This window comes from Neofelis nebulosa, chromosome 2 (genome assembly GCF_028018385.1).
Source record: "Neofelis nebulosa isolate mNeoNeb1 chromosome 2, mNeoNeb1.pri, whole genome shotgun sequence".
Classification (NCBI taxonomy): Eukaryota; Metazoa; Chordata; class Mammalia; order Carnivora; family Felidae; genus Neofelis; species Neofelis nebulosa.
Window position 1 is genome coordinate 180,443,855 of NC_080783.1, and position 21,396 is coordinate 180,465,250.

Here is a 21,396-nt window from a genome sequence, read left to right on the forward strand (position 1 = left end):
TCAGCCCGGTGGCTCCGCGCACCTACCACCATGGAGCTTCGGTCTCATCTCGGGGCCACTTGTTTGCTGAGCTTCAGTTTCCTGCTTCTCATCACCTCTTCTGATGGACATATTGGGCTTGGAAAGGGTCAGACTGCCTTCTTATATTAATCTTTACTCATACTGGGGCCCAGCCCAGTATAATCTTCTTCTTATGCTAACACGATCCCCCTCCCGTTCTGTGTCTTAGGCCACGCCAGGTTTCTTTTTATCCTCTCTAACCGCTCCTGGATTTTGAGGATTTCTAGGGGATAAGGAGTAGCGGGTCTGGGAAATGGTGAGAAGGAAGTTGTGCTTGAGGCCTCCCTAAATTCTTGGGTTGGAGGTAAGGAACGACCCTAAAGCAGGTTTAAGAGCCAGCATAGGTGCCTAGCACTTGGTAGGTCCTCAGGAACAATCATTTTTCCTTTTGGGAGAAATATGGTCTTTGGAGACCTGCACATGCAGAGACCATTTCCCTGGCTCTGAAGATCCCCCTACTCACCTTCTCCCTGAGGAGTTAGGTTACTGCTTCTTCCGGACCTTGGGGAGAATAGCACCTGCATCCCAGAACTGGTATATAAGGAAAGGCCAGGTGAAGGATAGAAGGTCTGGTGTTAGAGCGTCACCAACAGTTGTCCTTGGTGTGCTTCAGTCAATGTGTCTGAAGAAACTGATTTTTTTTGAGGAGTTGAGGGGACAGTGGTTATGAATGGGAGATCGGTGTGACCTCCACCCCCACCCCATCCCCTTACCTACATCTCCTTTGGAATTCAGGGTTTATGCTTTTTCTAAGTAGAAGAGTGGTAGCATGGATTCTCCTCTCCTTTTTTTGTACCAACCTTACTGGATGGAGTGATTCTGATGCAGTCCTGATGTTTTAAACTTTGCTTTATCCTTCCAGTTTCCATATTTATTGGTAGGTGGTGAGGTTGGGTGGTCACTCCTTCAGTATATAATTAATTTTTGATCACCTATCATATTCCAGGCACTGTACTAGGCACTGGGGATCTTGGAATAGACAGGACAGATAAGGGTCCTGCTCACAGAGTTCATATTCAAGTCAGAGATACAGAGAGTAGACACGTGAACAAGAACAAATGTAAGAAGCAAGAGAATTTCAGCTAGGGATAAGTATTGTGAAGAAAATGAAATCGTGATGGAGTAGAAAGAATGGCTGGGGAGGGTGAGGGAGCTGGCATTACTTGAGCTAGGAAGGTCAAAGAAGACTTCTGTGAGAAGGTGATATGTGGATTTCCATCTCAGTGATGAAACTGCATGGTGAATTCTGGGCCAGAATATTTTCAGTACTGACAATCTCATTTTGAAACAGATTACTGTATATTTAGCACAAAAATGTAAGTACCAAGGGAGACAGAGTACAGTGTTATGAGTGTGGGTGTAGATCTGAATTTTAATTTATTCTGCTATTGGCCAGCTGAGAGGCTTAGGGCAAGTTGCTTCACCTTTCAAAGCTCAGTTCCTCATCTACAAAATGGGCATAATAATAACTACCTTGGACACTCAACAAATAATTTACTCTGTTCCAGTTACTGTTAGGTGTAGGCAATACTTTAGAGTCATGTGTTCAGTATCTTTACTCCTTATTAAATATTAAGCCATATATTTATTAATGGTTGTTCCAGTGCCATTGCTGCATAATAAACCACCCCAAAATTTAATAGTGTAAGGAAATCATTTTATTATGCTCATAATTCTGTGAGTCAGGATTTCAAACAAGGCACCGTAGGGAAGGTGTGTCCCTTGGTTCCATGTCTGGTTACTTTTCCATGTGGTCTTTCTTCATGGGCCAGGTGTGGGGTTGCTCAGTATGACAGCCAGACTCTTAAGAGGGTCCGTCCCAAGAGACCAAGGTGGAAATGCATTGCATTTTTATCATCTAGCCTTATAAGTCACATAGCATCACTTCCATTGTAGTCTGTAAGGGCGTGTTCAAGGGGAAGGACCTGCATGGAAAGAATGTTGAGGACACTTTGTAAGAAAAGCATGTGGAATGAGATATTGCTACAAGTATAGTCTGCCCCAGTAAGCCAGGACCATTTCTGTCTCATTCATGCTCAGAAATATCTGTTGAAAGAAGAAATGAATGGTGTATCTGATCATTGAGATCCCTGTCTTTTTTCTGCTTATAGTCTGAGGACTGTCAAAGCAAGTAAGCAAGCAATTGCATAAGCTGTGATATGTACGGTGAGCAAAGAAAATACCAGTAACTGTAGCAGTATGTAAGAAGGCAACTTGAGGCAGGGGGGCTGTGCTCTGAGGATTAAAAAAAAAAAAAGACACGTAATATTGTGTTATAAACTTAGAAAGGATTTAGTTAATATTTATTATTATGCCCTCCCAAGGAAGAATATTTAATTGTTCCTGAAAGGAATTAATAATGTTTCAAATTTTTGTTTTTTGTATCTCTTGGGTATGGATTCTTGGGAAAAAATTATAGCCTACCTACCCTGCCTCCCCCAAAATGTGCTACCTGAAGCAGTATTTCCTGAAAATTTTGATGAGTATGATTTCTTCCCAAATGTTTTCAGAGCTCTGGCTCTTTCCAGAAGATGGCCTGTTGGTTTGCAGAGAGAAAAGACTGAACAACCCTATTATTTTCATTAAAAATAGGAAATACAGAAGTGTGAGCACTGGATAGGAATCAGGAGACCTGGTGTTTTTGTTTTGTTTTGTTGTTTAAAAATTTTTTTTTAATGTTTATTTTTGAGAGAGAGAAAGAGAGACAACATGAGTGGCAGAGGGGCAGAGAGAGAGGGAGACAGAATCTGAAGCAGGCTCCAGGCTCCGAGTTGTCAGCACAGACCTCCACACGGGGCTTGAACTCACAAACCCCGAGTCATGACCTGAAGTCAGACGCTTAACCGGCTGAGCCACCCAGGTGCCCCAGGAAACCTGGGTTTTAATGCTGGTCAGACCATGTAGCTCTGGTCTTACCAGGGCACTATTAATTGAATAAGAGTGTTGAACTAGAAATGATTCCTAAGAGTCATTTCAGCTCTAACAGTATGGTATTGGAGTGGTATTAACAAATACAGTTGGTACTAACAGTATGGTATTAACAAATACAGTTGACTCTTGAGCAGCACAGGGGTTAGGGATGCTGACCCCTGCACATCCCACAGTCGAAAAATCAGCATATAACTTTTTTGACGCCTCCAAAACTTTACTGATGATCAGTAGCCTTACCAATAACATAAATATTTGATTAACACATTATTATGTTCTATATATTATATACTGTTTTTATATAATAAAGTAAGCTAGAGAAAAGAAATGTTAAGAAAATCACAAGGAAGAGAAATATATTTATAGTACTGTACTGTAAAAAAATCCATGTATAAGTAGATGCGTGCAGTTCAAGCCCGTGTTGTTCAGGGGTCAACTATAATTTTGTTGTTCTCTGTGTCCTAAAAATTTGGAATATATCATCTATGGGGAGAATTGTAATGACTAACATTTTCTGTACATTTACTATATTCCAGGCACTGTTCTGTGCATTTTTCATGTAGTAACTAGTTTAATACTCACAATAATCCTCTGAGATGGATAATATTTTTTCTTATCATCCTCATTTCACAGATGAAGAATCTAAAATGGGGCAAGGGAGTCACACAGCTGGTATATGGACTCTCTGGTTTAGAAATCCTAGAGCCCGTCCTCTTAACCAGTATACCATTCCTGTCTCTGAGTGCAGAAACTCCTTTGAAGACTTCACAGGAGAAATAAGAAAGTTGTCAATGGGGGTGGTTCAGATGCTGTCACTGCCTGAAACAGAGATAGATGACTTTGTTAAGTCTCTGGAATAAAAATTTGGCACTGACACATGAAGTGTCAGTGTCCTACGCACATTCACAAGAATCCTATAGGATAGATATTTTTCTTAGCCATATTTTGCGTTTGTGAAAATGCCAAGAGGGTGGAAGTGGGATTCCAGTCCAATTCTGCTCTACTGTAGTTAGACTTTGCTTAGCTACTGTGTTATTCTATCTCTCAGGTACAGTGTTGCTTGTTTTAGAGGCTTGGCTGCCAGCTCTGACACTTGACCTTTTGTTTCAATAGCAGGAGTGGGTGGATAATACTTTCCTGATGTCTTTCACATACATTCATGAAAACAGTTTCAGGATGAAGGGGTTGGAATTCTGCTGTAAATGCTGTGTTTAGAAATGGTCCTCCCCACCCCCACTTTAAAAATTAATGTTTTAGGGAAAGGGCTACTGATGTGGGAGCCTTCAGCTCACTTTGCAGATAGTGGCATAAATTAGGTGGCTGTGCATGTGACACTTCAGGAAATTGGACTGTTTTCAAATGTTCCACGTTGGCATGGGTGTATAAGTGTGGGTGGTGTTAGGGAAGTAGGTGATTTTAATAACAAAGTTAACACTGTACCCTTTCAAGTTATATTTGAAGTGAAACAAAAGGACCTGGTTTTCCAGATCTGAAGTCAGTGTTTTCATTCTCCTTTGCTGAGACTGTGTTCTTTCATTAATTTGTTCATTTACTCTTTGCTGGAAAGGCAGTATAGTGTGCGGTTAAAATACAGACTCTAGAAGTTGGCCACCTAAGTTCTAATCCCAGTTCTGTCATTTACTGGCAGTGCAACCTTGGGCAAGGTGTTTGACTTCAGCTTCCATATCTGTAAAATGGGGATAATTAGAGTTTCTACCTTGTAAGTTTATTGTGAAGATAAGTTAATATGTATAAAAGTATGGAAAACAGGACCTGACATACAATGAATGCCATGTGAGTATTAGTCATTATTAATATTGTTGCTATCGTTGTTATTATTGTGATCATCACAAAGTAAGCATTCAGAAAATGATGGTGGTGATTATGGATCTTATGAAAAATTCCAGTGTACTTTTTATTTTTATTTTTTAGCAATTTTATTTTTAAGTCCTCTCTATACCCAACTTGGGGCTTGAACTTAGAACCCACAATTAAGAGGTGCATGCTCTAACGGCTGAGCCAGCCAGGTGCCCCTCCAATGTACTTTTTTTTTTTAAGTGTATTTATTTTTGAGAGAGGGAGAGTGTGCGTGTGTGAGCAAGAGAGGGGCAGAGAGAGAGGGGGACGGAGGATCCGAAGCAGGCTCTGCACTGAGAGCAGAGAGCCTGATGTGGGGCTTGAACCCCCGAGCCGCAAGACCATAACCTGAGCCAAAGTTGGATGCTTAACCAACTGAGCCACCCACGAAGCCCTCCAATGTACTTTTTAATACAAATTTTCAAAGCAATTTTGTACATGTAGTGAATTGTTTCAAATAATACCTCTAGACTGACTCTTAGGGATGATGCAGTAAGGCAGGTTGGCACATGTTGGGATACTGGAAAAGCATGTTAATTAGGAATCAGGAGACCTAAATTCTGGTTGTGATTTTGTGGCTTTGGGTAGCCTCTTCCTTTTTCTAGGCCTTCCTAGTATGAAAGGATTGGACTAATCTCTTAAGTTTGTGCTGTCCCAATACAGTGGTACTAGTCACATGTCACCCTTAAATTTAAACTAATCAAAATAAAAAAATTCATCTTTTCAGTTGCATTAGCCACATTTCAGGTATTCAGTAGCCACTTGTGGCTAGTGGCTACCATATTAAATAGTGCAGATCTAGAACATTTCCATCATTGCAGGAAGTTCTATTGAATGGTGCTGCCACAGGGTCTCTATTCTTAGCCAGAACCTCCTATGACCTTCAGCTGTGTCAGCTAGCTTCTTAGTAGCCCCAGTTTATGGAGAAATTGAATTTTACCTGATAATAATCTAGGTTTTTTGACTTTCTTTTGGGTGACATTTGCCCGACACATACTTTTCAATCAACTAACTTTAGACTTTTTCAAGTCTGTCTGTTTTAGGTGCTCTTTTAAACGTTATAGAGGTAGGTTTTGTGTTTTTTTTTTTTAAGTGAAATCTGACAATTTCTATTTTTTAACTTTAACTGGCAAGTTTAGTCCACTTATATTTATGGTGATTATTGCCAGAGCTGGTCTTATTTCTGTCATCTGGTTTGCATTGCTACTGTTTTTTCTCCTTGTTTACTTTAGGAATTTAGTATTTTCTTATTCTCATTTTGTTTTGTCTCCTTTATTAGTGTAGAAGTTGACCGTCTAGTTCTTTTCTTTTGGTGATTACTTTTGAAATTTTACTTACATACTTACAAAATCTAATATTAATATCTTAACCGTCCGATGGAAAGGGGTCTTAGAACATTTCAACTTCAGTCACTTCCTCTTTACTTATAAGCAGTTGTTCGGTGCTTTTTTTTTTTTTTAACTCTACCAATTGAGCACTAACATTCTTTGTACAGATAATATTTAGATTTATCCACATGTTTCCCAATTTATTTGTTCACTATTCCTTGTATCTAGACTTTCTTCTGGAATCATTTTCTTCCTGAAATGTGACCTTCACTTATTCCTTTAGTTTCTCTGGTTCTTCCCTCCTAGGGGACTATTTTAATTTCCCTTTGTCTCTTCAAATCTCCAATACTTTCTCCACAATCTTTGCTCTCAGCTGGTGACCATGTTTCCTCTTTAACAGAAGATAGAAGCAATTGGAAGAGGCCTTTCAAAAATTGTTACCACTATGTCTACCCACCTTCTAGCACCAGTGTCCATATATTCTTCCTCCCCTGTCTACTGGATAAACTATCTGTGCTCCTAGCAAAAGCTGATCCCTCTATTGGAGTACTAACTCCTTTCTCCTTTCACCTCCTCTAGATATTTTTGACTCATCTTTCTTGTCCTGTATCAGCAATTGTCCTCCCTTTATTACATCATTTCTATCAGCTTTCAACATCTCTATACTTTCCTCCATATTGAATAAAAACCCTTCCTCAACTCACTGCTCCCCCTAACAATTACCCCCCATATGGGAAAATTCTGTGCAAGAGTTGTAGGTACTCCTCTGATTCTTCCCCTGGGCTATCTTGATCTTGCTCTAATCATGCTTTCATCCCACTCGTCTAATTGAAACTGATCTTATCAAGGTCAGCATTGCTCTCCAGTTGCTAAATGCTGAGGTCATTTCTGATTTAACAGGAACATTGGAGTCAGTTGATCATCCTTCCTTCCTGAAACATCTTGGAAACACTTGGATTCCAGGACTCCATGCACTGCTAGTTTTCTGCCAGTCTCACTTGGCAGTTCCTTCTCTTGTCCTTGTGTTGTTCTTCTTTATCTCCCCTGACCTAGGAGTCCTCCAGGGCTCTTGGACTCCCTCTTCATCTATACTCACTCCCTTGGTGATCTTATTCAGTCTCATGACTTTAATAACATCCACATTCTGATACCTGTCCCTTGAATTTCACCCTTAGACATTTAGTTGCTTATTCAGCATCTATACTTAGATGTCTAGTAAGCATCTCAAAGTGAACACACCCAAATCAAATCTCTTAATGTTTCTTTCCAAAACTCACTCTAATTGCTCCTTCCCCAGTTCTGTTAATGGCAACTCCATTTTTCTAGTCGCCCAGGCCAAAAACCTTAAGAGTTGTCCTCAACTTCTCTCACCCCATATGCATGGCAAAATCCTTTTGACTTTGCCTTCAAAATATATCCAGAATCCGGTAGTATCTTATACCCTCTATCATCTCTGCTAGTCCAAACCATCATCATTGTTTGCCTGGATTATTGCAATAGCCACTTTACTAGTCTCATTTGCTTTTCCTTTTTCCCCCTATATTAGTTTACTAGGGCTACAGTAACAAAGTACCACAAACTGAGTGGCTTAAACAACAGAAATTTATTGTCTCACAGTTCTGGAGGCTGGAAGTTTGCAATCGGCAGGATTGGTTCCTTCTGAACAGTGAGGGATGGATCTGTAGATGGCTATGCTCTCCCTGTGTGCATATCTGTGTCCACATTTCCCTTTTTAGATAGAGACCAGTCATATTGGGTTAGGGCCCACCTCGACGACCTCATTTTAACTTGATTACCTCTGTAAAGACCCTATTTCCAAATAAGGTCACAAGTCTGGGGGTTAGGACTCCAACATATCTTTTTTTAAGGGATACAGTTCAACTCATAACACCCCCTATAGTTTGTTTTCAGCATAGAAGCCAAAGCAATCCTGTGAAAACATAAACCACATTGTGTTACTACTCTGATCAAAACCCAAGAGCTTAGTAAAAGCTAGAGTCTTTACAGTGGCCTAACAGGCCCTGCATTCTCTGTTTCCTCCTCTTCGTTCCCTCTTTGTTCTTACCTGCCTCTAGTTTTAGGGACACCACTGTGTAGTGATTAAAAGCAGGGAGTCTGGACCTTGATTGCCTAGGTTCAGATCCCAGCTCTGATACTCACTAGTGATATAAACTTGGGAGTTATTTAGACTTTGTGCCTCAGTTTTCTCATCTGTAAAATGGGATTAATAAGAGTACCTACCTCTAGGGTTATTATGAGGATCAATATTCATAAAGTACTTAGAACAGTGCTTTGCATATTATATTAATAGCAGATACTTGTAGCAATTCTCCAGTCCCAGACACTGTTCAGAGTTCTTTAACGTATTCATTTTTTCAATCCTCACAGCAACCCTAACAGGTAAGTACTGTTGTAATCCTTGGTTATCCACAGGTGAAGAAACTGAGGGTAAGAAACTTGCCCTAAGTCACACAGCTAGTAAGCTGCAACTAGGATTCCAACCTAGGGAGTCTAGGTCCAGAGTTCATGGTCTTAACCACTATGTAATACTACATAGTAAATATTTATTCATTGAAATAATAATGAGTTGTGAATACGTGATGGTGGAAAAGTTTCTTAGTTTTTCAGAAGATGTCTGTCTTGCCCTTGTTCTTGAAAGATAGTTTTGCTAGGCACGTAATTCTAAATTTAGAGATATTTTCTTTTCAGTATTTTGAAGATGGTATTCTGCTTTCTTCTGATTTCTAGTTTGCTCCTGTCAGTCTAATTATTGATGTTTTGTGGGAAATATGTCATTTGTCTCTGAAATACTTTAAAGATCTTAATATTTTTGCTGCTCTGCAGTTTCACTACGGTGTAAGTGTGTGTATTTTGATTTTGTAATTTGTCTCAGTTGCTATAGATTGTGCTTTGTGTACCTGCAAATTCATGTTTTCTCTAAGTTCTTGAAAATTCTCAGCCATTCTTTCTTTCTTTTTCTTTTTAAAAGATGCAAATGTATTTTAAGTAGTAATACATTAACATGGTTTGATATTTCAAAAGGTTTTTTTTCCTCCCATTTTTGTTCCCCAGTCACCCAGTGCCCTATCCCAGTGATATTGTCTTTTCAAATATATCCTTTTCTCTCATCTTTTCATTCTGAAACTCCAATTCTTTTTATACTAGCTTTATTAATCTTCTCAATATTTATTGGCCTCTTCTTCACATTTTCTATCCCCTTATCTCTCTGTGCTGCATTCTGGATAACTTCTGATTTATCTCTCCACTGGTCTCTAATTTGCTGTTTTAACCTATTCATTGAATTTTTTAATTAAAAAACATTTAACATTTATTTATTAAAAAATACAAAGTTTACTTACTTATTTTTTTAGTAATCTCTACACCCAACATGGGGCTCAAACTCACAATCCTGAGATCAAGAGTCACTCACTCTTCTGACTGAGCCAGCCAGGTGCCCCTTCAAAATATCTCCAAGCTCTGAGCTGTCAGCACAGAGCCTGACATGGGGCTTGAACTCACAAATCATGAGATCATGACCTGAGCCAAAGTCGGATGCTTGACCAACTGAGCCACCCAGGTGCCCCTCATTGTATTTTTTTTAATTACTGGAATTTATTTTTTTGAGCAGTGTAAGGTCTGTAGAAAACTTGAGTGGAAAATAGAGTTCCATGTCAGCTGTCACCCCTCCACTTTCCCCCTCTCCGGGTTTTCCCTATAATTAACATCTTGCATTGGTGTTGTTCATTTGTTACGATTGATCAGCCAGTATTGATACATTATTATTGACTAAAGTCCATGGTTTACATTTGTGCTGTATAGTCTCTGGGTTTTGACAAGTGTATAATGACATGTATGTTAATTTGCTAGAGGTGCCATAACAAATTCTACAGACTTGTAGAAACAAATTAATAATTAATTAATAAATTAACAAAAATTTATTTTCTTACAAATCTGGAAGCTACAAGTTCAACAGCAAGTGGTTGGCAAGATTGGTTTCTTCTTATAGATGGCTGTCTTTCTGTGTGTTCACATGGTCTTCCTATTTTTTATATGTGTCTGTCTTAATCTCTTTTTAGAAGGACACCAGTTATAATGGATTAGGACCTACACTAGTGACCTCATTTTAATTTAATTAACCTCTTTAAAGAGTCTGTCCAAATACAGTCCTATTCTCAGGTATTGTGGTTTAGGACTTCAACATACCAATTTGGTGGGGTAGACACAATTTAACTCATAACATCATATATCTGCCATTACAAAATCGTACGGAATAGTTTCACTGCTATAAAAATTCTATGTTCCACCTACTCATCCCTCTGTCCCCCGTGAACCCCTGGCAACCACTGATCTTTTTATAATCTCCATAGTTTTGCCTCTTCCAGAATGTTATGTAGTTGGAATCATATATTATGTAGCATTTTCAGATTGGCATCATTCACTTAGCAATATGCATTTAAGGTTCCTCCATGTCTTTTTGTGGCTTACTAGCTCATTTCTTTTTATCACTGAATATCCATTGATATTATATTCCAACCATTATTTTTTTTAAGTAGGCTCTATGCCCAAGGTAGGGCTTGAACTCACAACCCCGACACCAAGGATCAAATGCTCTACCAACTGAGCCACCCAGCTGCCCCTATATATTTAATTTCTAGAAGTCCAGGTGCCTTTATAGATTTGCCTATTTATTTCATGTGTTGCATGCATTTTTGTGATCCCATGTGTTACTTCTTTATGTTTTTTTAATTTAAAAATTTTTTTTTTTTCAACGCTTTTTATTTATTTTTGGGACAGAGAGAGACAGAGCATGAACGGGGGAGGGGCAGAGAGAGAGGGAGACACAGAATCGGAAACAGGCTCCAGGCTCCGAGCCATCAGCCCAGAGCCTGACGCGGGGCTCGAACTCACGGACCGCGAGATCGTGACCTGGCTGAAGTCGGACGCTTAACCGACTGCGCCACCCAGGCGCCCCTATGTTTTTTTAATTTAAAAAAATGTTTGTTTTGAGAGAGAAAGAGAGAGCCAGTGGGGGAGGAGCAGAGAGAGAGGGAAAGAGAGAATCCCAAGCAGGCTCTGCACTGACAGTGCACAAACCATGAGGTCATGACCTGAGCCAAAATCAACTCGGGCGTTTAACCAACTGAGCCACCCAGGCACCCTCCATGTGTTATTTCTTTAAATGTTCACACGTAGTTATCTTTGTGTCCTATGGCTGATAATTCTAATATCTGAAGTCCGTAGGGGATCTAAATCTATTTGTTGCCTCTGCTGATTCCTACTTGTGGTGGCCTGTTTTCTTATGTGTTTGGGGGAATCTATGATTGTGAACTGTTCATCTTTGGCTATTCTGGAGGCCTAAAGTGGGGAGTACTTTCCTCTAGAAAGGTTTGAAATTTGACTTATCTGGAAAACTACAGGTATTATCATTTCAATCTTTTTTTTAATTGTTTAAATATGGAATCTCAGATTTATCTCTATTTTGCTCTATCGTAATAGACATTTGCTTTCAGGTCAGCTTTCCCTTTTATTTGTTGCTCACTATCTGGTTTTAGCTTACTTTAGCCCAGTAAGTACATTTTGAAAGTCTGTTTTATCTGGGATTTTATTATTTTGTAGGTGGATACTGCCCCAAACTGTCTACTTGGGCAATCCCGCCAAGGTAGGATTAAGTTGCCTGAATTTAGGTATTGACAGGTAGAATGATGGTGATCAGTCACATTAGGCACCTTCCAATTCTCCCAGTTTTACTCTCACTTAATCATTAACTCTTCAAGATTAGACTTTGGGCCCTAGGCAAGTGACATATTTCTCTTGGCTAGCAACCCACACTGTTGGAAATGAAAAATGATGATGATTAGTTGGGATACTGCCTCTGTGCACTAATCTAGATGAGCTGTTTATTTCCCTGTGGCAACACTGATGGAAATTTGAATTTCTTCTGGGAAAGGAAGGTCTGCAAGATAGTCTCGTAACTGAAAAGTCATAGAATTGAAGTTTAAATCCCAGCTTGGCCATTTACCAGCTGTGTGACCTGGTACAGGTTATGTAACTTCTCAGAGCCTTAGAAGTCTCAAATGAAAAGCATAACAAAAGCTGCTATTTACTGATCATTTATAAATGCTAAGCAGTGTGCTAAGGTGCTATATATTCTTATTTCTTATGTAATATCCAGTAGCAATCTTATGAGATACAGCTATTATTTTACCTATTTTCCTGATGAGAAAACAGAAGTTTGGGGAAATATAGACAGGGTTATTGTTAAGGCCAAATTAAAAAAAAATTTTTTTATATATTTATTTTTGAGGTAGAAACAGAGCATGAGTGGGGGAGGGGCAGAGAGAGAGGAAGACACAGAATCCGAAGCAGGCTCCAGGCTCTGAGCTGTCAGCACAGAGCCCAATGTGGGGCTCGAACCCACAAACTGTGAGATCATGACCTGAGGCAAAATGGGATGCTTAACCCACTGAACCACCCAGGCGCCCCAAGGCCAAATTTAAATGAGATAATGTGTAGTTTACATGAGCACATATAAAGGGGCCAATGAATGACAGTATTACTGTGATCACTCAACATTTTTCAAGTAATAAAACTAAGTCATTTACATGATATGGCCTAAATAAGATTCATTTACTCAAAAAATATTTTATGGAGCACTTACTATGGCCATGTATAATGCTCAATGCTGGAGAAATAGGAGAGAATAAGACAGATATGATCTCAGCCCTAAGGTAATTCCCTTTAGTGTGAGGGAGACAGGCACATAAACATTTATAGTTCAGCCTGGGAAATGCTGTGATGGAGCAAGAATAGGCTGCTTTGGGAGTCAGGGAAGATTTACCAGATGTAATGATGCCCTCTGGGTTTGTATTTGAAGAATAAATTGGAAGTGAGGATGGAAGGAAAGGCAGACGAGGCAGTAATTATGAAGGCTGGAGGGGAGACAGTACATGCCGAGTTTAAGGAAATGAAAATAGTTTTGTATAGAGGATTTTAGAAAAAGTGTGGAAAGTGAGCCTGGGGAGATGGGCAGGTGCCATATTTTGAAAGGCTTTGTAAGCCCTGCTACCAGAGTTTGACCTTTCTTTTTAGGTAATTGGAGAGCCTCTGAAAGGTTTGACATAACAGAGGTATGATTTTGGTGGAAGTGAGGGGAATAATAAGAGTAGCTTTGGATACATTATCTCATTTAATCTTTACACCAACACTTGGAGGTAGGTATTATTATCTTGATTTTAAAGATGAATAAACTGGGATTTGGAGAGTTCACTACATTTACAAAATTCACACATTTAATAGGAAGTGGAGTCACATACCCTTGTATTTTTTTTAACGTTTGTTTATTTTTGAGAGAGAGAGAGAGAGAGAGAACATGAGTAGGGGAGGGGCAGAGAGAGAGAGGGAGATACAGAATCCAAAGGAAGCTCCAGCACAGAGCCTGAGGCAGGACTCGAACCCACAAACCATGAGATCATGACCTGAGCCACCCAGGCATCCCATACCCTTGTATTTCTGACCCTAAATCTATGTTCCTGTATTGTCTGCAGCTGGTAATGATTTGTTATGACCTATTTTGTGTTTACTCTGTGGAAAGTTCTCATTCATGCTTATAGTGTTATTTGCATACTCAATGTTAAAGAATTTCCCAACCATTATTTGCTGTTCTTGAAAATTATGAATTAGGTCATGTTTTCTCTGTTTTATATATATGAAAGTAAACTGAGGCTTGAGGTATGGGACCATTCATGGTCCCATACACCTAGAAAGGGGTAGAGCTGAGACTTGAACACCATGTTCTTGACAGAGGAAAACTTTTTTATGGCTACCTTGTGAACATGCCACATTTCTTTTTTTGGGTCTTTGCCTTTATTCACGGGTGAATGTTTATAAGGCTCTTTCCTTCCAGGTTTTGGAGATCACATTCATTGGAGGACACTAGAAGATGGGAAGAAGGAAGCAGCTGCAAGGTACAAGATATGGTTTTAGGTTATTTATGGTGGAAGGGGCGCCTGGCTGGCTCATCAGGTAGAGCATGCAACTCTTGATCTTGGTGTCACAATACAATCCCATGTTGGACCTAGAGATTGCTGTAAAAATAAAATACATTCAGCAGGTTATTTATGGTGGTAAAACATTTTCCAGCCATCGGCTTAACATTAATTTCAGGTGAAGGATTATGCCAAAACAGAGCTAAAACTGGGGAGTTGCCTGATGATAACAACAACAACAATACTAGTTGAGGTGCCTGGGTGGCATAGTTGGTTGAGCATCGGACTCTTGGTTTCACCTCAGGTCATGATCTCACAGTTCCTGGGATTGAGCCCCACATCAGGCTCTGTGCTGACATTGTGGAGCCTGCTTGGGATTTCTCCCTCTCTCTTTCTGCCCCTCCCCTGCTCTCTCTCTCTCTCTCTCTCTCTCAAAAAATTACCAAATATAAAAAAAAAAAGCACTACTAGTTAACATTTAATAAGTGCTTAGTATGCACCAGACACTGAATTATGTGAATTAACTCATTTAATTCTCACAAGAATTCTTTGGAGGTGGCTAATGCTGTTACCTTCATTTTAGAGATGAGAAAACTAAGGCACAGAGCAGTTAAGTAACTTCCTCAAGATCACATAGCTATTAAGCGGTAGAGCCAAGATTCAGACCCAGGCACTATGGCATTAGAGCCTACACTCCACCAGTAAACCACACTGCCTTACAGTCTCAAGTTGAATAGTCTCGAGTTTCAGTTAGGTTTAGTCTATGCACTGATGCAAATAACTGATGCAAAGGAGAAGAAAAGGCAGAGCAGGGGAGGGAAGGCTAAACACTGATCTAAGTGCTTTACATTAATTTATTTAATCTTCATAACCTATGAGGTTGGTTCAGCCTGTGAAATAAGAACTGTTGTTATTGTATGGGAGAGGAATTGAGACACAGAATGATTAAATAATTTGTCAATTGATTACACAGCTAGTAAGTGATAGAGCCAATACTTGAATTTTCTCTATTGTACTGTACTGGAGAGATACAAAGACCCAAAATATGTGCATCTACTTTATTAAAAAAATGTTTTAATGTTTATTTTGAGAGAGAGAGAGAAAGAGCAAGTCTGAGCAGGGGAGGGTTGGAGAGAAAGGGAGAGAGAGAATACCAAGCAGGTTCCGTGCTGTCAGTGCAAAGCCTGACATGGGACTCAAACTCATGAACTGTGAGATAATGATCTGAGCCGAAATTAAGAGTTGGACACTTAACCAACTGAGCCACCCAGGCACCCCTGTGCATCTACTTTATACACACACATACTTGCACAGAAACTGTCACACTTCTGCACCTACAAAATTATAATTGACCCTAAACAATGCTGGGATGGGGGCTTAGGGATGCTGACCACCTGCTTATGCTTAGTCAAAATCTGCATATAACTTTTGACTCCCCAAAAACTTAACTACTAATAATCTACTGTTGACTGGAAGCCTCACTGATAACATAAACAGTCCATTAACATATTTTGTATGTTATATGTATTGCATATTGTATTCTAACAACAAAGTAAGCTAGAGAAAAGAAAATATTAAGAAAGTTATAAGGAAGAGAAAATACATTTATAGTACTGTACTGTAAAAAATCTGCATTATAAGTGTACCTGTGCAATCCAAACCCCTGTTTTTCAAGGGTCAACTGTATAGTGCTTGCTTTTGCTAGAACAGACCCTACAGCTTAATGACTTTGAGTCTTAACACATTCTGTAGAATAGGGTTGCCAGATTTAGCAAATAAAAACAAGGATGCCCAGTTCAATTTGAATTTCGGGTAAATTGTAAGTAATTTTAAATATGGCCCATTCAATATTTGAGACATATTAAAAACATTTTATGTTGCTTATGTGAAATTCAAATTGAACTAGGCATCCTGTATATTATCAAGCAACCTTACCCAGGAGAAAAATTTATGTTAGTTTCTCAAGTTCTTTTTTCTTTTTTTAATTTTTTAATGTTTATTTATTGTTGACAGAGAGAGGGAGAGAGAGAAACAGAACGTGAGCAGGGGAGAGGCAGAGACAGGGAGAATCCGAAGCAGGCTCCAGGCTCTGACCTGTCAGCACAGAGCCCCACCCTGGGCTGGAACTCAGACTGGGAGATGGTGAGCTGAGCTGAAGTCCCCAGCTTTACAGGCTGAGCCACCCAGGCGCCCCAGTTTTTCAAGTTCTAAATCAAATGACTGTTCCTAGATAAAGTCTTAAGTGACTTTGGGGGGTATGTTGTTTTTTCTCTTTTATACTTTTATATCCCAAAAACATATTCTATCCATGTAAGGTGCTTTATTTTTCCCATTCAGACTTCTATGGGGAAACTGTTTTATGTTCATCTGAATTCCCAACCATGAAGAAGTTGAATGATTGAAATGGTTATTGAGTAAACAGTTATTGAGAATCACTGGGTGTAAGGAAAGAAGGGGAACTAGCATTTGTGAATGGTCTTTGTATGATAAATATGGTGCTGACTGCTTTGCAATGTTTAATGCTCATTAGGGCCCTATTATAAACGGTTGGGCAGTCTTTGGCAGATCACATTCTCTTGAGGCTTATTTGACATAAATAACTGATGTCATTCTTATTTCCATCTTTTTTCTGAGAGCAGATCCTGGGTTTAGTTGGGGTAGATCTCATGTTTCCACAGCAACAATAAGTCCTTTAAGAGTAGAGAGGGACAGGAAGTGCACTTTGCCCTTCCGGTTTGCGCCGGAGAGTTCAGCAACCCGGAAGTGACGCTACCCGGTTGCACATGGCCGCGTCCCGTAAGAATGCCGCTCGTGGTGTTTTGCGGGCTGCCATACAGCGGCAAGAGCCGGCGGGCGGAGGAGCTCCGTGGGGCGTTAGCGGCCGAGGGCCGCGCGGTGTACGTAGTGGATGACGCGTTGGTGTTGGGTACGGAGGACGCGACGGTGTATGGCGATTCGGCCCGTGAGAAGGCGTTGCGCGGGGCCTTGCGAGCCGCAGTGGAGCGGCGCCTCAGTCGCCACGATGTAGTCATCCTCGACTCGCTTAACTACATCAAGGGCTTCCGCTACGAGCTCTACTGCCTGGCGCGGGCAGCGCGCACTCCGCTCTGTCTGGTACATTGCGTACGGCCGGGCGGTCTAAGCGGGGGACCTCGGGTGGCTGATGCGGTGGACCACCGAGGCCTGAACCTCAGTGTGAGTTGGAGGCCGCGCACTGAGGAAAGAGGGAGACCTCTGGCGGTGGGCACCCCTGTCCTCAGGGAACCACAAGCAGTGGACTCTGTAGCAAGTGGGAGAACCCAAGCAGTTGTACCTAAGGAACTGAAGCCGGAGGAAACCGGGGTGCCAGATCTTCCAGCTCCTGTGACTTCAGAATTTGATACATGTGAAAAGCGTATGGTCAGTACCTTTTATTCTCCTGAACTTATGGAGGCCCTAACGCTGCGCTTTGAGGCTCCCGACTCTCGGAACCGCTGGGACCGGCCCCTGTTCACCTTGGTGGGCTTAGAGGAGCCATTACCCCTGGCAGAGATACGGGCTGCCTTGTTTGAGAACCAGGCTCCCCCACCCCATCAGTCTACACAGTCCCAGCCCCTTGCCTCCGGCAGCTTTCTGCACCAGTTGGATCAGGTCACCAGCCAGGTGTTGGCAGGACTGATGGAAGCTCAGAAGCGCGCGGTCCCTGGAGACTTGCTTAAGCTTCCTGGCACCACGGAGCACCTGCAGTTTACCCGGCCTTTGACCATGGCAGAACTGAGTCGCCTCCGTCGCCAGTTTATTTCCTACACCAAAATGCATCCCAACAATGAGAACCTGCCTCAGCTGGCCAACATGTTTCTGCAGTATCTGAGCCAGAGCCTGCACTAAACAGAGGAGGTGTGGGGGGAAAGCCCTGGCTCCTTGTCTAACCTCCACTGCTCTCTGTGTTTCTTGATAAAGTAATCTGAAGGTCTACAGAGTATGTTGATGTGTCGTACTACAGCTGTTGTGACTGATTTTACTCACATTTTCCTCTGAATGCCTCTGTTGTGACAGGCCTTGAGTTACAGCATAAATTGAGACTAGAGAAAATGGAGAACTGGCTTGGAGGATCTTGGCAAATTTCTCCAGGCACAGAGCTCAGGTGGACAGGATTTGTTTAGATTGGGTTCTGCCTGTGGTGTCACACACCCAGGATTTCCCCCATCTGAATTGTAGGAGAGCAGACTGGATGGATGAATTTTTTTTTAAACAATTGTGAGTGGAAACTGAAGATGAGACAGTTCTGCATCTGCACTGGCCTTTCTTTCATACCACAGTTTTTAAAGTACTGTGTCTACTTTTTGCTAGTCTGTCTTGGGGCCAGGGGTCACCGATAAATCCACTGGTTTCTGTCCTTGGGAAGCTTTGGTTCTAGTGGAAGCAAAAGACATAACTATTAGAGTTTACATCTAATAAAATCTTTTAGAAGAAAGTCTGCTGGAATCTCTTTTGCTTCGTGTCACTTAATGTTCTTCATGTAATTTACTTAATGTAACATTTAGAGACACATGTATCACTGTTATGCCTTTGACCAAAATAGTACTTTGACAGTGCTTGATGAGAGACTGGATATTTGGTCTAACCTAGAGTGATGATGACAACTTCCATAAGTGTTGTGCTTCATTCTTTATTTCAAGGCAAATATCACTTTAAGCTTTTTCATTCTTTCACTGATTTTATTAAATAAAAATCAGCACTTGTGATTTTCAAAGATGAATTAGATACTGGCTTTGCCCTTGAGAAATTAATAGTTTGGTGAGAAATACAAGTAAACATGATTATGGTGTAAAAATGTCGGTGTTTACAGGATAATGACAGAATGGGTTGGGACCCCAGAAGAGGAAAGGACTAATTAGCTGTTGAGAGAAGGTAGTTTTGGGAAGGCTTGTAGAGGGGTTAATATTTGAGCTGTTACTGTAGAACATGTGTCAGCAAAGCATCATATAGTGAATGTTTTAGGCTTTGTGGGCCATAGGGTCTCTGTTGTAGCTTATTAGCTGTAGCACATTTTAGCACAAAAGCAACCATATACAATAAGTATACAACTGAATATGAGTACATATGTGTGTGTGTTTGTGTTTATTTAAGTGATTTCTACACCCAAGCGGGGCTCCAACTCATGACCCTGAGACCATGAGTTGCATACTCTTACAGCTGAGCCAGCCAGGCACCTCAGTATAAGTGCGCTTGAACAAAACTACACCAAAATGTGTATTGTATTTAATTTTCACATATCACAAGGGGGACTATTTTTAGATTTGTTTTCAACCATTTAAAAATGAAAAAAAAAAAAATAGCTTGTATCTTACAGCTCTACAGAAGCAGGCAGTGGCCTGGATCAGGTCTGCAGAGATTTGCTGATCTTTGCTCTAGAAGGATAAATAAGAGTTTACTAGAGAGGGAGGAGGGAGCAAGGCATTCCAAACTGCTCTGTAAGTGCATGGAGCTATTGAAAGGTTGGGCTACCTTGGTGGTGGGTTTCTTGCTCATTAGGCAGTCTGGACCACCTTTTGTTATATTTGATATAGTGGATGTATTATAGTTACATATGCTATATTAGATGATATATATTAGAATTCCTGTGTGAAAGGAAGGTTTGGACTAGGCAACTTCTAACGCCTTTTCCAACCTCTGTTCTCAGATTCAAAGTTAGTTATTGGTTGTGGATTTCTGACCAGTAATGGTCAGAAAGAACATTGGTTTTAGAGTCAGACTTAATGAATTACGTCATAAGTGACAGAACCTAGATTTTATGTGGCCAAATATTTAATCTCTTGGGAGTCTCAGTTTTCTTATTTCTATTATGAGAATGTTAGTAGTATATACATTAGGATTGTTGTGAGGATTTAAATGAGATAATGCCTGTAAAGCACATAGCACAATGTATAATAAATGGGTAGCATATTTTGGTTATTATTATGGTTACTTAGATCCCACTTCTCACATAAGTTTTTCCTTCTTACTCGGTTTTTACGACTATTAGAGGTACAAATCCACCCCGGATTTGTAGTAGGCCTCTAATGAGGTACTGAATAATTCATTTGACAATTAATTATATGTATTTAGAATAGTGTCTAGTACATAGTAAATGCTATGCATTTATCAATATATTCAATAATATCAATAATATTCTATGTGCCACATGTAGGGCATGTAGGGAGAGTTGAGTTCTTTGCTTTAGGGAACTCCCGAGTCTATTGCAGGGAGATGGGTAAGTAATAGAGTAAATATAGTAAACGCAATGATTGTATTATGTAGTGTGGTGTTACAGGGGTTGTATGATTCAGAAAGCTATGGCTGCTTACACAGGACTTTCCTACAAGTTGGCATTTAAGCCTTGAGAGCTTAAGGACTTCATTTGGCCAAGACTGGTTCAGGTGGATGATGTTGCTCATCATTTCAAAAAAGAAAAAGTTTTTTCCTCCCTGATTATAAAGATTACATTTAATTGTAGAAAAAATGGAAAATATAGAAAAAGTATAGTAAAACCCACAATCCCATTATCTAGGGATAACTATTATGTTTTGGTATATTTCATTTCATTTTAGGGTCTTTCCTCTGTACATAGTTGTACAATTAAATCCAAACTATAGATGATAATTTTATATTCTAGTTTTTTGTTTTTTTGTTTCTTTTAAAGTAAGCTCTTCACCCAACGGGTTTAAATTCATGATCCTGAGATCAGGAGTCACTTGATCTACTGACTGAGCCAACCAGGCGCCCCATTCTGTTTTAATTTGATGTACCAATGAAAAATTTTAACATTTTCAATGATTATATAACCATAACATTTAGAAATACTGTAATTTGATGTTTATTCTATTCTACAGTCTTTTCTCCCTCGCTTTAAAGCCCAAATTTGCAGAATTTATAGGAATGTCAGAACTTACCAATAATTTTATTATAATCTATTATTGAATATTTATGTTGCCTAAAAATTTTCTTAATCCAAATCGTACTACCTGAACGTCTTTATACATTAGTCTTTGTCTTTATATGTGGTCATTTTATTAGGATAGACTTAAAGAAGTGGAATTACTAGATTATAATTCCTTTGTTTTTTTTTCAAGTGGCTTGCCCCTAATGGTGATCATCCATAAGTCCTGGTGTGGAGCTTGCAAAGGTAAGTACAAATAATCAAACCTCAAATGTGTTCTTAAATATTAACATTTAATTAAAAAAATTAGCACAGGGGTACCTGGGTGGCTCAGTTAAAT

General features: G+C 40.0%; 2 protein-coding genes across 3 annotated transcripts in view; both read left to right on the plus strand.

The window, feature by feature from the left end:
* The window catches only part of RAB3B (RAB3B, member RAS oncogene family), a 116,228-nt gene that overhangs the window by 250 nt on the left and 94,582 nt on the right, over positions 1 to 21,396 (plus strand). The window contains exons 2-3 of one of the 2 annotated variants that reach the window (XM_058717406.1): positions 14,077 to 14,137; positions 21,250 to 21,302. The gene's annotated coding sequence lies outside the window, so the exon portion shown is untranslated. Of the gene's footprint in view, positions 1 to 12; positions 128 to 14,076; positions 14,138 to 21,249; positions 21,303 to 21,396 lie in introns of those variants that run through there. The other variant, XM_058717407.1, reaches the window with a different exon arrangement.
* KTI12 (KTI12 chromatin associated homolog) lies at positions 16,189 to 18,896 on the plus strand. Its single transcript, XM_058717404.1, has one exon. It carries the CDS (start codon positions 16,961 to 16,963, stop codon positions 18,023 to 18,025), a length of 1,065 nt encoding a protein of 354 aa, XP_058573387.1. The 5' UTR covers positions 16,189 to 16,960; the 3' UTR covers positions 18,026 to 18,896.